At 40.7% G+C, this 14,455-nt stretch overlaps 1 protein-coding gene across 4 annotated transcripts in view; it reads right to left on the bottom strand.

The window, feature by feature from the left end:
- greb1 (growth regulating estrogen receptor binding 1) overlaps nt 1–14,455 on the bottom strand; it is a 47,965-nt gene that overhangs the window by 4,079 nt on the left and 29,431 nt on the right. For 3 of the 4 annotated variants that reach the window (XM_062025821.1, XM_062025825.1, XM_062025845.1), the window contains exons 22-33: nt 13,848–14,415; nt 13,422–13,578; nt 13,236–13,344; nt 13,014–13,169; nt 12,781–12,917; nt 12,546–12,707; nt 11,134–11,338; nt 10,902–11,064; nt 9,617–9,735; nt 9,286–9,518; nt 8,275–8,475; nt 8,040–8,178 (exon numbers count right to left, since the gene is read on the bottom strand). In XM_062025821.1, coding sequence (XP_061881805.1) covers nt 8,040–8,178; nt 8,275–8,475; nt 9,286–9,518; nt 9,617–9,735; nt 10,902–11,064; nt 11,134–11,338; nt 12,546–12,707; nt 12,781–12,917; nt 13,014–13,169; nt 13,236–13,344; nt 13,422–13,578; nt 13,848–14,415 — 2,349 coding nt within the window. The remainder of the gene's footprint in view (nt 1–8,039; nt 8,179–8,274; nt 8,476–9,285; nt 9,519–9,616; nt 9,736–10,901; nt 11,065–11,133; nt 11,339–12,545; nt 12,708–12,780; nt 12,918–13,013; nt 13,170–13,235; nt 13,345–13,421; nt 13,579–13,847; nt 14,416–14,455) is intronic. The other variant, XM_062025835.1, reaches the window with a different exon arrangement.

Genomic DNA, 14,455 nt, shown 5'->3' with positions numbered 1-14,455 from the left:
AAGAATCGTTAGAGGAATCATTTGAATAAATGGCAAGCGATTCCAAGGAATTGATACACTGGAAACTGGTCCGAAACAAGAACCGGTTGTTCTGGAAAGCAAAGCGCCCCACTTTTGTTTGGAGTGTTTTCAAGGCGACACAAAGCTCACCGCGCACCGCAAAGAGGAAAATCACCCAAAAATACATTGTGGGAAATACCAGTAAACTGAAAAGCTACTTAACAAATCCTCAATCCATCCATCTATTATCTACCGCTTGTCTCTCTCGATGTCACGGTGGAGCCGAAGCCCATTCCAGCTGCACTCAAGCAGATGGCAGAGTACACCCTGGACAAGTCGACACTTCATAAACCCTCAACCAGAAAACATATTTGAAGCCAGCGAAGCTGAACATCGGTTTGTGAGGTATTTACATTATTAAAAGTTATATTGTTAGTTGACTTTTATGAGAAACATAATTTTCCTAACTGATATGTCCACTATGGAGGACACTGCTTCTTATAAAGTAAAATTTGTAAGACACTAAAGTAGGGCTGGAACTAACGACTATTTTGATAGTTGACTAGTCATTGACTATCTTAATGATTAGTCGACGAGTCGGATTATAAAGCGTACACATATTGAATGCTCTAATTTAGCCAATGTGATAAGTTAACAAAGACGACTAATTTGTTCATAAATAATTATTTATATGGTAACTATGCTGCTCATTAGGCTGTTACAAAATATTTATCCATCCATCCATCCATCCATCTTCTTACGCTTATCCGAGGTCGGGTCGCGGGGGCAGCAGCCTAAGCAGTGAAGCCCAGACTTCCCTCTCCCCAGCCACTTCGTCCAGCTCCTCCCGTGGGATACCGAGGCGTTCCCAGGCCAGCCGGGAGATAGTCTTCCCAACGTGTCCTGGTTCCCCGTGGCCTCCTACCGGTCAGACGTGCCCGAAACACCACCCTAGGGAGGCGTTTGGGTGACATCCTGACCAGATGCCCGAACCACCTCATCTGGCTCCTCTCGATGTGGAGGAGCAGCGGCTTTACTTTGAGCTCCTCCCGGATGACAGAGCTTCTCACCCTATCTCTAAGGGAGAGCCCCGCCACCCGGTGGAGGAAACTCATTTCGGCCGCTTGTACCCGTGATCTTGTCCTTTCGGTCATAACCCAAAGCTCATGACCATAGGTGAGGATGGGAACGTAGATCGACCGGTAAATTGAGAGGTTTGCCTTCCGGCTCAGCTCCTTCTTCACCACAACGGATCGATACAGCTTCCGCATTACTGAAGACGCCGCACCGATCCGCCTGTTGATCTCACGATCCACTCTTCCCTCACTCGTGAACAAGACTCCGAGGTACTTGAACTCCTCCACTTGGAGCAAGATCTCCTCCCCAACCCAGAGATGGCAATCCACCCTTTTCCGGGCGAGAACATTTAATGACTATTAAACTTTTGTCCATATAAATAAACGAACAAAAAATATTCTTTATGTAAAAAAAGGACAGTTAAAATCAGAGGTGTGGACTCGAGTCACATGACTTGGACTCGAGTCAGACTCGAGTCATGAATTTGATGACTTTAGACTCGACTTGACAAAATGTAAAGAGACTTGCAACTCGACTTAGACTTTAACATCAATGACTTGTGACTTCACTTGGACTTGAGCCTTTTGACTTGACATGACTTGCTACTTTCCCCAAAACCCAAAGCTTAAAAAGTTATTTGGGAGCGCTCCGTATCTTTCATTTTGTACGTGTCTGTCTGTCTATCAGCGTGTGTGCTGCCTGTCAGCTGGTGTGCTGTCAGTACAACAGCCAATCAAATTAGTTATACGTTGTTTTCATCACACAGCATTCATCCAATCAAATTGCAGGACAACCACCGAACAAGAGTTGTCAAACAATGCGGCAGAGAGAAACAATTATGCCAAAGTTGGTTTCGTTCGGGTATAAAAACTACGACTTGGTCAACAAAAAACGAATTGCGTATGCAAATCACGCAGTTCGAATATTACAGACGGAGACGCAACAACTTCCAACTTCGTTCGACATTTGAAGTTGCCCAAAGAAGGGTAAGTTTTGAATGTAAGATAACGTTTATTGGCTAAGTAACATGACTTTTATTTGCTGTGTAGTTAAATCAGTGAGGCTGTAAACTCACTGCTAACGTTATAACCATAGACATGTTTTAAGGGTACGCAGCATCGAGCGCTACTGCCTACTGGCGCAGACGAGACGCGGGGCCGCCATCTTGGAGTGGTGATCCGCTCCACTCAGTGCAATTCATTTGTCAGGAGCAATGAACTGTCAGCGCATTTAATTTATTTTACCTCACTGAATACCACTGATTTGCACGCGGTTTTTTGTCATACGTGTAGCTATGATAACGGACACATGTTTTGGCAAGTTTTATTATTTATAGTTTGCTTAACAGTAATATAATATTCTTATACGCTATAAGTGACCAGACGTCCGAGATCAAAACTGGGAATATAATCCCAGAGAAGGGGGAAAAAACGGTAAGCTATTTTTAAATTGAAGAAACAATATGATTAGGTTATATATACATGCGTATATCCTACATAAACAATGTATGAATACATTAGATATCTATATATCCTAGGGACCTATAGACTGTATCTCTGTTGTTGCAGCAGCAGAGAGTTTATTCTGTCTTGACACTTTGTATTGATATTTTGTATTACATTCTTCCCTTAAATGATAATGTTTACAGTGATTGTTATGTATGTATTTTTTATGTATGTCGCTTTGGATAAAAGCGTCTGCCAAATACTTAAACATATATAAACACCTGAAAGTCTTTATATCAGCTAAAACCACCAATTTGTTTCACTACATTCAGAATAAAACCAAATGCTGTTTTACCCAACAATGTTAGTATTTGAATATTGTTACTTGAAGACTTATTCCTGGTTACAATTATACTGTTAAGAAAGTATTGTCTTATATTTTGCCTAAAATGAGAATGCATCATAATCAGTGGCGGCTGGTGAATTTTGTTTTAGGTGGGGCTGAAAGTTTGTAAACCAAACCCCTGTAGGGGCGTCATCCTCCCCCAGAAGATTTATTTGTGATTTTCACATACAAATATTGAATATCTTTGCTCCTTCTCAACTCTGTAGTAATATTATTTTCATAAAATACAACCAATAGTATGTTAATGTTTGTTTTTGCAAATGTGTTTATTCTGTAAAGGAATGAGTTAAATGTTTAAAATTGTTTAAACTATTAAAATTACTGTTAATAGTGCTATTATGAATTGCAATGTCAGCACTATTTTTTTTCTTGCAATTTCAAATGCACTTGTTTTAATAAATAAATACAGCGTTTTAAAAGCATACACAATCTGTGTAAAAATATTAGTATGTGGTTAAAAGGACTTGAAAGGACTCGAAACTCAAAATGCAGGACTTGGGACTCGACTTGAGACTTTCCAGTCTTGACTTTGGACTTGACTCGGGACTTGCCTGTCTTGACTCGGGACTTGACTCGAGACTTGAGGGCAAAGACTTGAGACTTACTTGTGACTTGCAAAGCAATGACTTGGTCCCACCTCTGGTTAAAATAGCAGCAATAACAACAAACAATAAAACAACAAAACTAACTTGTTCAAAAAAACCCCCCAAAAAACAAGCATTTTGTGATGTGTTTAAAAAAAATGCACACGGATATATTATTGATTAACTCCTGGCATTTTCAGCATTTTAATAGACACAATGCCTATGATTGTATCATTGATTAATTCTTAACATTTTAGCTATGTAATAGATTGTATGTTTAATCTTATGATACCTGTGCATTGGTGCCTAATGTTTAGTGTGTGCGTGTGTTTGCGCGCACGCGTGTGCAATTGCGTTTGTTATTGTGTCTTTCTTCACTGTATTGCAAATTGGCAATGCTTTAAAAAGTACTTAATGCTTAATGTCTCACAGATATAGTGTCATAAAAACAAGATATTCTTTGCAAAATGAGCAAGTTATTCATCTTTTTAACAAGAATAGGAGGAAATATTCCCACACTTGACATGTTTTCACCTGCGATGTTGATGCGAGTGGTGGCGCTGACTCAGGTCCCCTGGAAAAACACGAGTGATGACGTCACGATTATGTTGACAAACTTATTTGTCGGCGACAAATTTTATTGTCGACAATGTTAAAAAAATCGTTGCACCCCTACACTTATGTGAACATTATTTCATTATTGTTACACTTGATGTTTACATTGTCACGTTAGAGAAACTCAACAATAAGTTGTTTTTTATATTTGCTTGAAACAGTGGATTGTTTCGGACAATTATTTGCACTTAAAAAGTCATGTTTGTCGTAATAAATATGATTTGAACATTTGAGAATTATGTCTGTGTTCAATTAAAGTAAGTGTCCATCCATATTCTTCTGCTTATCTGAGGTCGGGTCATGGGGGCAGCAGCCTAAGCAGAGAAGGCCAGACTTTCCTCTCCCAGCCACTTTGTCTAGCTCCTCCCAGGGGATCCAGAGGTGTTCTTAGGCCGGCTGGGAGACATTGTCTTTCCCGTGGCATGCTACGGGCCGGATGTGCCCTAATCACCTCCCAATGGAGGCGTGCGTTGGGCATCCAGACCAGATGCCTGAACCGCCACATCTGGCTCCTCTCGATGTGGAGGAGCAGTGGCTTTATTCTGAGCTTCTCTCGAATGACAGAACTTCTCAACCTATCGCTACGGGAGAGCCCCGCCACCCGACAGAAAAACTCATTTCGCCCGCTTGTACCCGTGATCTTGTCCTTTTGGTCATAACCCAAAGCTCAGGACCATAGGTTGGGATGGGAATGTAAATCCGCATTCACTTGTGAACAAGACCCAAAGGTACTTGAACTTTCGTTCCCGACCCGAAGATGGAAAGTGTGTGTGTTTATCCTAAACATTCCTGCCACTTTCATTTTGTACACTATAACATTTTAAAGTCTTTACCACAATAATATCGTACTGTGGCCTTAATACCGTGATAATATCGTACCATGAGATTTTGATACCGTTAAATCCCTCGATGATACACAAATTTACCCACACTTTGAGATTCCTTGCTAACATGCCAGAGTAGCACTGTCACAAGTAGTCTACAATACAGATTTTCAAACTGTAGTTAGTACATGTACCATTTGTGGTACAAAGGCTTCATCTAGTGACCAAAGAAGTCTGTAAATATGTACTGTATATGGAGTGTCCTTGATGCTGTCTGTGCATTGTGTGTAGTGTTATGGAGTGTCCTTGATGATGTCTGTGCATTGTGTATAGTGTTACAGTGGCAGTAAATATTAAATATACTTAATAAAACCCCTGCCTTGTTTTTAATGAATACTTAGAACTAATATGCTACTGTATTTGAAATATGCCATATGTAATAATTTCATGTCAAGTCATCATTAAATGACCCTGATATGTCCAAAGGCATTAATAAATCATGTTCTTTTAGAATACCTCTATAACTGATAACGGTAGTTCAGCCGGGTTATGCTCATTTCAAAATTCGATTTACAGCCCCGAAATATTATTGTTTTCATTTCGATGCCCCGCCCTCCACCGTTTGACCAATTAGAAAGTCTGTGAGTGTGTCACATCCAGGTTGCCAGTTACGCACCGCCCTCTTTGTCGAGCTTCTCCCACTGGTAAAGTTACTAAACATGTCAGACCTTAGTACAGGGGTCGGGAACCTTTGTGACTCAGAGAGCCATGAAAGCAAAATGTTTGGAAATGTATTTCTGTGAGAGCCATATAATATATTTTAAGACTGAATTCAACTAAATGTGAGTATAATAAGTCTCTAAATTAATTCTTTTAAATAATGTCGTTATAATACTCACCATTAATGCGACTTCTGGTGCTGCGCGGATTTGCTGATGGCTTTGTAGTCTGGTTGGTACTTGGTGAGGTTAAGCTTCATGCAGCCAGGGAAAAGAACGGCGCTGCATTTATGTCCTTCACTTGCGTTTCCTCCACTTGGTTTGCCATCATGATGGTACGATCATGAACAGTTCTTGCCGACAGAGGCATGTCTTGTATCCGTTTAATTATCTTGTCTTTGTTCGGAAGATCATCAAAAAGTTCATTGGCTACATCCAGCATGAAGGTTTTAGCAGACTCGCCATCTGTGAATGGTTTTTCGTTCCTCACTATTGCTAAAGATCCAGCAAAACTAGCGGAATTATAGTCACCTTGCCGGGTCCATACGCGGAGTTGATGCTGGCTAGCTTGCACCCTGCTCAGTAGCTCTTGGCACGCTTTCTTCCTGCTGTCTCCCGCAGGGTATTTTGATGCAAAGGTAGCATGGCGTGTGTCGAAGTGCCGCTTTACATTCGACCGTTTCATCGATGCAATTTTGTCATTGCAAATTAGACACACTGCAGAACCTGCTCTCTCCACAAAGGCAAATTCTTCGGTCCATTCGTCCTGAAATGTACGATATTCCTCATCTTTTTTTCTTTTTGCCATCTTCTTCGTCGAAGGGTTAGCTTTGAGCTAATGACCGCGCAGACTGATTCAAAAGGGGGCGTTTACCAGTTTACCCAGCAACGCCCAACGTAGGCTATTATCATCCAAATAAAATAATGGACAATTGCTTCTGCAGCCAACTGCAGCCCTGAACAAGACATGAGTAGTGGAAAATCGATGGATGGATTAAAACAAGCGATAATATTTTGTTTTATCTGAAAAGCCGAAACCCGCGAGCCAGATGCAATCTTCAAAAGAGCCACACCTAGCTCGCGAGCCATAGGTTCCCGACCCCTGCCTTAGTAAATCTAAAAGGCGTCGTTACGATTCTCAACTTATTCATTCAGGGATGCCTTTGAAAGATGGAGACGATTGAAGGCGCAGAAGATTTTTTCATCTGACGCCAAACTTGCTAATTTCCTCCTTGATAGGTAAGTCAGGCATTTACGTTTTCTTATTACTTGTAAGAAATGGAAATGGACATTTCGTATGTAAACTATATTGTCCAATACAATCTATGACCTTGTCTAACAAAGCTAGTATGTTTGTGCAATGAATGCTTAGCATGCTAGCCGGGTCAATGACACATCGACATACTATATGTCGATGTGTCATCCAACTGACAGGGAATCCTATATTTTCGACAAATAAAACCTATGTGGATATGGGTAGTCAGTGCCTATTTCGTTCTCAATATGCTGATACGCAGAGGAAATGCGTTCCAACATTAGCACGGCTAATTGCGGTTTCTGGTACTGTATCAGACATATGGGGTGGTATTTGCTTGGCACAATATATTTGCATTACATGTAATTATTTTCTACTTTGTGTATTGACTTGGTAGTAGGCTATATGATTTATGCGTAACGTGGTTTTTGTGTAACGTGGGTTGGCTCATAGAATTGCACTCTGCACTGAAAGATGGTGATGTGCGTACATGGAAGAGAATGCAGTGCGCCAGGTTGGATGCAACATGGAGTTATGCTGAACGAAATGTGGCGGTAATTTTACTGTTGGCCTTGGCTTGCCATCAAAGTAGGCCTATGCGATATACAGTATATTGTATATTATTATATATAATTATTTCAATGGTGGTCGGTGCGGTCACACTAGACATTTTAGCAGGGTAATGCCAACAATCTGTCCCGACTCCCGACGAAAATATTGCTGCGTAACTTTACAAATACATTTGGCTAATCGACACCAGTAAAATGTGACATCATTATTTAGTAAACCATCTTGCAAGGAGCATAAACAAGGGGAAACCTACAGCGTAGGACTCGTTGATTGTCATTTGAAGTTCCTTGGACTAGGATTCGGATTTGGCTGCGTATCTGGCAACCTCAGTCATGAAGAGTGGGAGGGGACTACGAAATTTTGACCGTGATTGCAGTACCATTTCTGGCCACATTACTACATATGGCACCTTTAATGTTGGTCATTATGCTGGTACTTGGAGAGCCAAATGTTTTCTGAGGTGGTACTTGGTGAAAACAGTTTCAGAACCACTGCTCTATAACATGCGCGCTTCACTCTGTCATTATTTTCCTTGCACATGTACCTTTAAGGAATGTAAAGTTCTTGAGAAAGCTGGGGGTCACAAAGGTGTCAGCAAAACAGAGGAGTAGGCCGCTGAAGAGCAGACCCGTGGTGCAGATGTTGACGGAGTGAGGTCTTGAACTTACAAAACACACTGTCACCTGCAGGGCGGAGGCGACAGAAGTATCACATATAAGCTACGGTGCAATACACTGCACCATTACGAGTCTCCGTATGGGAGATAACCATAGGTGTACCTCAGGCCCCAGGTTGATATAGCAGTCCACAGACAGAACGGGGTGCTCGTAGTTCTTGGTGCTGAGAGGAAATAGCTTGTGGCTGGTGTGTTGGAGGTATTTTTCCAGGAGGAGTTGTGCCGGCGTGGCCAAGAAAAGATGCTTGCTGTCGGGTGCGCAGATGTACTGGGAGGGCCCCACTGAAGTGGGAACGTCAGTCATCTGTTGAAAAATGAAAGAATGTTATGCCCAACCAGGAACGAAGCATCAAATTCTGGGCCCCCCCCTTTTTTTTTTTTTTTAACAAAAAGTGATAACAAATTCAAAATAAATTGGACAAAATATTATTAAAAATATTCATATAACCTGTTATTATTCAATTAAATATAATTATAAATATGTCAAGTAAAATAGAGATTAGCTAATACACATAGGATTATCATTAGTGGGTAATATGAATCATAATCATTGTTATTATGAATATATTATTATTAGTGCATTCCCTAATTGTTTGGTCTCCCCGTCTTTAAAACCTAGTGACACATCTGTTTTCAACTTTAACCGAGGGCCCTTGAATGCACCAATGTTATGTGCAATGAGATACAAAAGTAAAACTTGAACATAACTTTCTCCTATGCTGCCACAGATACATTTATTATACTTCGACCTTTCTTCTATCACCTCATCCTTCTTCAAAAATGTGTATATGCTTAAAGGGGAACCTTGATCACGTTACGACGTCTGTGTGAAGTGTTTGAAATTAGGTTTGCTGCTATCCAGGTGATAGCAGCATTTTTGACAGGGGGTTTACATAGTGTTACACATTATCAATTTGGTTCAAGCAACCTGATTATTGAACTTTCACGACTATATACATTTTATATTAAAAGTTATGATGTCGTTTTTTTCATAATTTACATATTTAAATGACAGAAAATAATTTTCAAAACACCAACACCACCTCTAGGAGAGTCTCACCGTATCCCGAAGGTGTGATTGTGTGTTCCCATTAAGTATTTTCAATTGAATTACCTTCGTCTTGATGATGAAAGTTCTGTATCCGCCAATTGCGATCTGCTTCTTCATGACGCTGAAGTTGTTAAAGCGGCAGACGAGCAGCCCGGCACTGTGCAACCGCAGGGTAAAGTCAACGTCATGACAGGTAAAGCGGTTCTGGTCGTACTGGACGTTTTGACTCCGGTCGACGTTGAGAAGGAGGAAGTCATGCAGGTGACCTCTGGAGAAAGGTTCCCTCTGGTTAGGAGCTGGATGCAAAAAGAGTGCACTCTACTTTTAGTCCGAATGGTATTTGGAACTTGAATTTATGATGACGTGACAAAATCATGCAGGTCAGATTGCTAACCTGTAAGCACACGGCTGCTCCACTTCCTCATTCCACACAGACCATAGTGGGACAGGTCTGGACAGGCTTCCATGTGTTGCAACACCTGTTTGAGTGACACAGCATGCTCCACTGGACCTCTAGCAGAAGTAGGAAAAAAACCTTTAGGACCTGATTTACTAAGATCTGAATACCTAGCGCTAAACAGCGTGAGCAATCTGTAAAACAGCGTGTACTATTATTGGGCGTGTTTTGTGCAATCTACTAACACTGTGTGCAATCGAAAAGTGGTGCAGACAGCCTTATTTAAATGAGGATTTTACGTGTACTGTACGGGGCATCACCACAGAGACACTCTCACTTACTGCACATTCATGTTATCATGCTTTCTACCTGTGGTGTTTGCTATGTTTTCAAACAAGCAGGAGACACTTTTTACGTTGTGATGCGTTTTTTAAATTAATGCAACACATATACTTACAATGAGCAAAATACGTATTTTTCAAAATGTTATTATAAATGTGCCTGTTACTACATTACGTATATACTTACAACATGTATACAACACCCTAATGGAGGTGTTTGAATGTTTTTTTAAGGGCTTTATAGGCAGAATAAAGCATCTCCCATAGGCTTCATTGTAAGCTGACATTTGATTCCATTTATTTAATATTTAGAATGCATAAAAAAAAAACATCTGTTGTCTTAGCGCTCATAATGATTGTGATCGATAGGCAAAATTCCCCAAAAAGCGCAGTTGCCCTTTAAGTCATTTAGCAACTATGAGATTATAAAAGGATGTTGCCTATGTTTTTTCTGACAGTCAAAATATGTTAAAAGATATGCGTAGGATGGAGGATTTTTTGTTCGTTGTGTGTCTTTGCAGCAGGAGCACTGTTCTCTCACAGCCGTGTGTGGAAAAATGTCAGTTTGCAAGTCCTTTTCAAACGTAGGAAATAAAACGCAAATAGTGCTATCGAAACAGTGAGGAGTGTTAATAAATCACATTGCCTGTGCTTAATAATAATATTTGCATTTTCTCCTCCCGGTATTGTGAGCGTTTTGATTATCAGCATATATTCTGAATATTAATGAAGACGTAGATGCAAAATGGATTGCACGGCTTATTCTACTCACGCAACAGATGCAATTCAGTTTGCACACGTTTAGTAGATCAGCTTTGCGTGTGCTATCAACTTTGCACATGTTTTAGTACACACAAACCTTTAGTAAATCAGGCCCTCAGTCTCAAGGAAAGCGCTTATAATGTATTTCTCATACATGAAAGTGATGTGTTTGCACATACGTGTGTACATTGAGGTCCACTGCATTCCACATCACGCACGAGTCATCTGCCAGGATAACAAAGGGCCAGACATCTACTGCTGGGGCTCCTCCCTCTAGCCGGCGACTGCGCTCCAGCTCCAGATTGTGGTACGAGAGCTCCTTAATCAGGAAGTGAGCGGCACCTACAAGAGAACCAGTTTTTAAAAAGAAGCACTATGAACAAAGTTTGATTGTAGCAGTAACATGCACACCTATCCCAGCTGCATTGAAGATGGCAGGCATCACCAGCAGGATGTGGTTTGGCCAGTACTTCTTGTAGACTGCCATTTCATACTCTTTGACCACCAAGATATGAAGATGAGAGACTCCATCCATTGCATGGTACAGGTTAAAAAGACCATGCTCATGGCGACCAGTGGTGGGAGTGAAGATTGGACTCTTGATGCTGTCTGGGCTCTGATGCAAAGAAAAAAACAACACATAGTGCAAGTAAAGTTTACATATATTTACAAAAAATGCATGATAATTGGAGGACCACAGTGAATCCTCTAATTGTTAATGTTTCGAATAATAAGGTCTACAACATGTTTTCATTGATATGCATTTTCCTACATGTACAGTACAGGGACTGTCCACTAGAACGTTCTGATGGGATCCTTTTAATATCCCTTGGAGAAGAATTAAACATCGGGTGAAATTTGATTTAAATTATCTTCCACGCCAAACAGGACATACAGTTTCTTAAGTTTGGATTCATATTCTTCTTTCGTTTTTGTGTTGTTGTTTTTTTTATTTTTTGCACGGTAGCGCAGTTGTTAGCACGTAGGCCGCACAGTCAGGAGAGCTGGGTTTGAAACTCCGATTTTACATCTTTGTGTAGAGTTTGCATGTTCTCTCTGTGCAAGCGTGGATTTTCTCTGGATATTCCGGCTTCCTCCCACATTCAAAAAATCTGCATGTTAGGTTAATTAAGACTCTAAATTGTCCAAATGTGTGATTGTGAGTGTTTTTTAAATTTGACCCCTTTGAAGGCTTTTTGATTACAGGTTTGAATTAATAAAGTAACTCTAGTATGCAAATTTATACTAATTGAAAACTGACATAATTTGATCAAAAGGCCTTCGAAGTGTTAAAACAAAAATAAAACAATACATGTTTGGTATTTTTGTGTAGTGCTAAATTTGATTTCAAGATTGGAGCAAAAAAAGTAAAAAAACATAATAAAATAAAAAAAATCCCAAATGTTTGTATGCCCTTTGAAAAATAAAGGACTCCAATGTCCTGTTTGGATTTGGGATGTTGTTGAATAACTGTCAGTATTGTACACCTGTGAAAGAATAGGACAATACAATTTTACAGTACAAATAAAAAACGTACTTGGGAAAATAATGTACAATGGAGAAACACAAGAAGAGTTATGGACAAAATATAGCAAAAATGTACTGAAAGGACAAAAAAGTCAGCCTATGTGTTTATTATTGTGGTTTGCAGTGATATACAATTACACTGCATCATTTGGGATACTGGCATATTGCAATGGCTCATCTGCAGCACCACCTAGTGCATAAAAAAGCATATTGCAAATGAGAAAGGTGGCTCATATTGGGAATGATTACCAATATGAATAAATAGGCATGCTAATATTGATTGTCCATTGACTCACCCTGTCTGTGGAAAGAGGCAGCCGCATGCCCTCCACTTGGCCTCCTGGTTGATTGAAGCTAAAATAGTGCTCTTTGGACTTTGGGATGATAAAGTAGAGCTGGATCTCTTCTCCAAGACGCAGATGGGTAAATGTAAAGACATGGAGCGAGGAATCGTAGATCTTAAAAGCATTTTACAGAAATAAAATCAGTTAGAGAGTAATTCATCCTATTGTATGTTTGTTTGTGACTGACCTGGTATCTTGGGTTGAAGCCTAAGTACAGATGACAATGTTCACAATGGTGATAGGTGTTAAAGGCAGCATATTTGGATAGTTTAATCCTGGTTGTGCGCCTCCTCAAGCACACATCTTCCTGACGCACTGTGTTGCCTTAGAAAGGCAACAAAAAAAGTGAAAATATTACATATGTGATTATTAAGCACCAAATATGTCTTCTTGTGTGTATTTTTGTCTGACTATGCCTACCATCAGAAACTGGTTTGTATCCAGGGCAGTAGACAAAACTGATGTCATCATATTTGGGGTCATGGACTGTGTAGTCAAAGGACAATGTCTTCATAATTTCTGGGTTGGGCCAGAGGACATTGGATGGGCTGTATTGGACCCCATCTTCCCGGGCATCTAAAAGCACAGCTAATGCATAAATACTTCCTTAACATAATCCTCTATTTAATTGTATTCCATTACCCTTACTGAGGTTGATTTCCTCTTCATTGTAGATATCCACCTCCATAAGCCTGATCAGCATCCGAGACAGAATACCCAGGAAGTGAAGGTAAGCGCCTGTCTTACCCACCTTACCGAATTAGCCACAAAAGAAAAGAAGGCATGAACAACATGGGTTTGGTGGTAAATAAGGAAAAATAAAGATACCTGTGGGGGTCCACTGAGGAGCAGCCTGCGAGGGTGGAAGTTGTCGCTTCGACCTTCGGTACGATTACTACTGTCCATGTGGTAAGGACGGGGGACTGTCCACTGGCGGTAGTACAGAGACTGTTCTGTGCACGTCATCATTTTACTCAGCAAAGGCCTGAACACAAGTATAGACGGATAATTTAAAGTTAATTTAACATTCACTCGATAAGGGCCTGTTGAGGGTATACTGAAATAAATGATAACATTCACAAGTAGAGCAGACCTTGTTGAATTTTTTGAATGTAGTTTTTCAGTAAAAATACCAATACCTGCAATTTAGGACACTCATTTACATACTGGTGAGTGAATGATGATACATATTAGGGACAAAGCTTTGCATTTTACTGAGAACAACTAATGTTTCAAGGTGTTTTGTGTCCTCACCTGAAGCTGCTGACCCATGCTACAGACATATGTGGCAGGAAGGAGGTACATCGCGGAAGCCCACTGCCGTCATTGGCTGTGATGATATCATAAAGCGAGCGGGGAAGGAGCACAGATGGTGGGCGACTTACTCCTCGTGCCCAGGAGCAGTTCAGATGGGGAGAGGAGGCTCGGGGTGACAAAGAGCCAGAGGAGGTAGATTTGGAAGGGTGGCGACGAGACTGGGCAGGGGGAAGTGGTGGTTGGAGTTGTGGGTGGGATACTTGGTGAAAGTAAGATTGAAAGTTAATTTGAGATACTGGATGGTTCTGACTTGGAACTTGTTGGGCCTGGGCGTAAGTCTGGGACTGATACTGGCTTAGGTGGTGAAAAGAGGGTTTAGGATATAAAAATGCTTGAGAAGTGGACTGAGCAGGAAGCTGAGTCTGCGCTCGTGAAGGAGACGGGGTGCTGGCCTTTGTGCTCTTTGGGGCTTTTGGTGATATGTTGTTTTGAGTAGAGGGTGTAGCTTTTGCTCCAATATCTGGGCTGGATTGGACTGGTAGGTTGGAGGAAGGAGTGGAGTTTTCTAAAAGGAAAGAATAGAGTAACACATTAATACTGTACAC

The sequence above is a fragment of the Entelurus aequoreus genome, linkage group LG02 (assembly GCF_033978785.1).
Source record: "Entelurus aequoreus isolate RoL-2023_Sb linkage group LG02, RoL_Eaeq_v1.1, whole genome shotgun sequence".
NCBI classification, from domain to species: domain Eukaryota; kingdom Metazoa; phylum Chordata; class Actinopteri; order Syngnathiformes; family Syngnathidae; genus Entelurus; species Entelurus aequoreus.
This window is presented reverse-complemented; position numbering and strand designations above follow the sequence as displayed.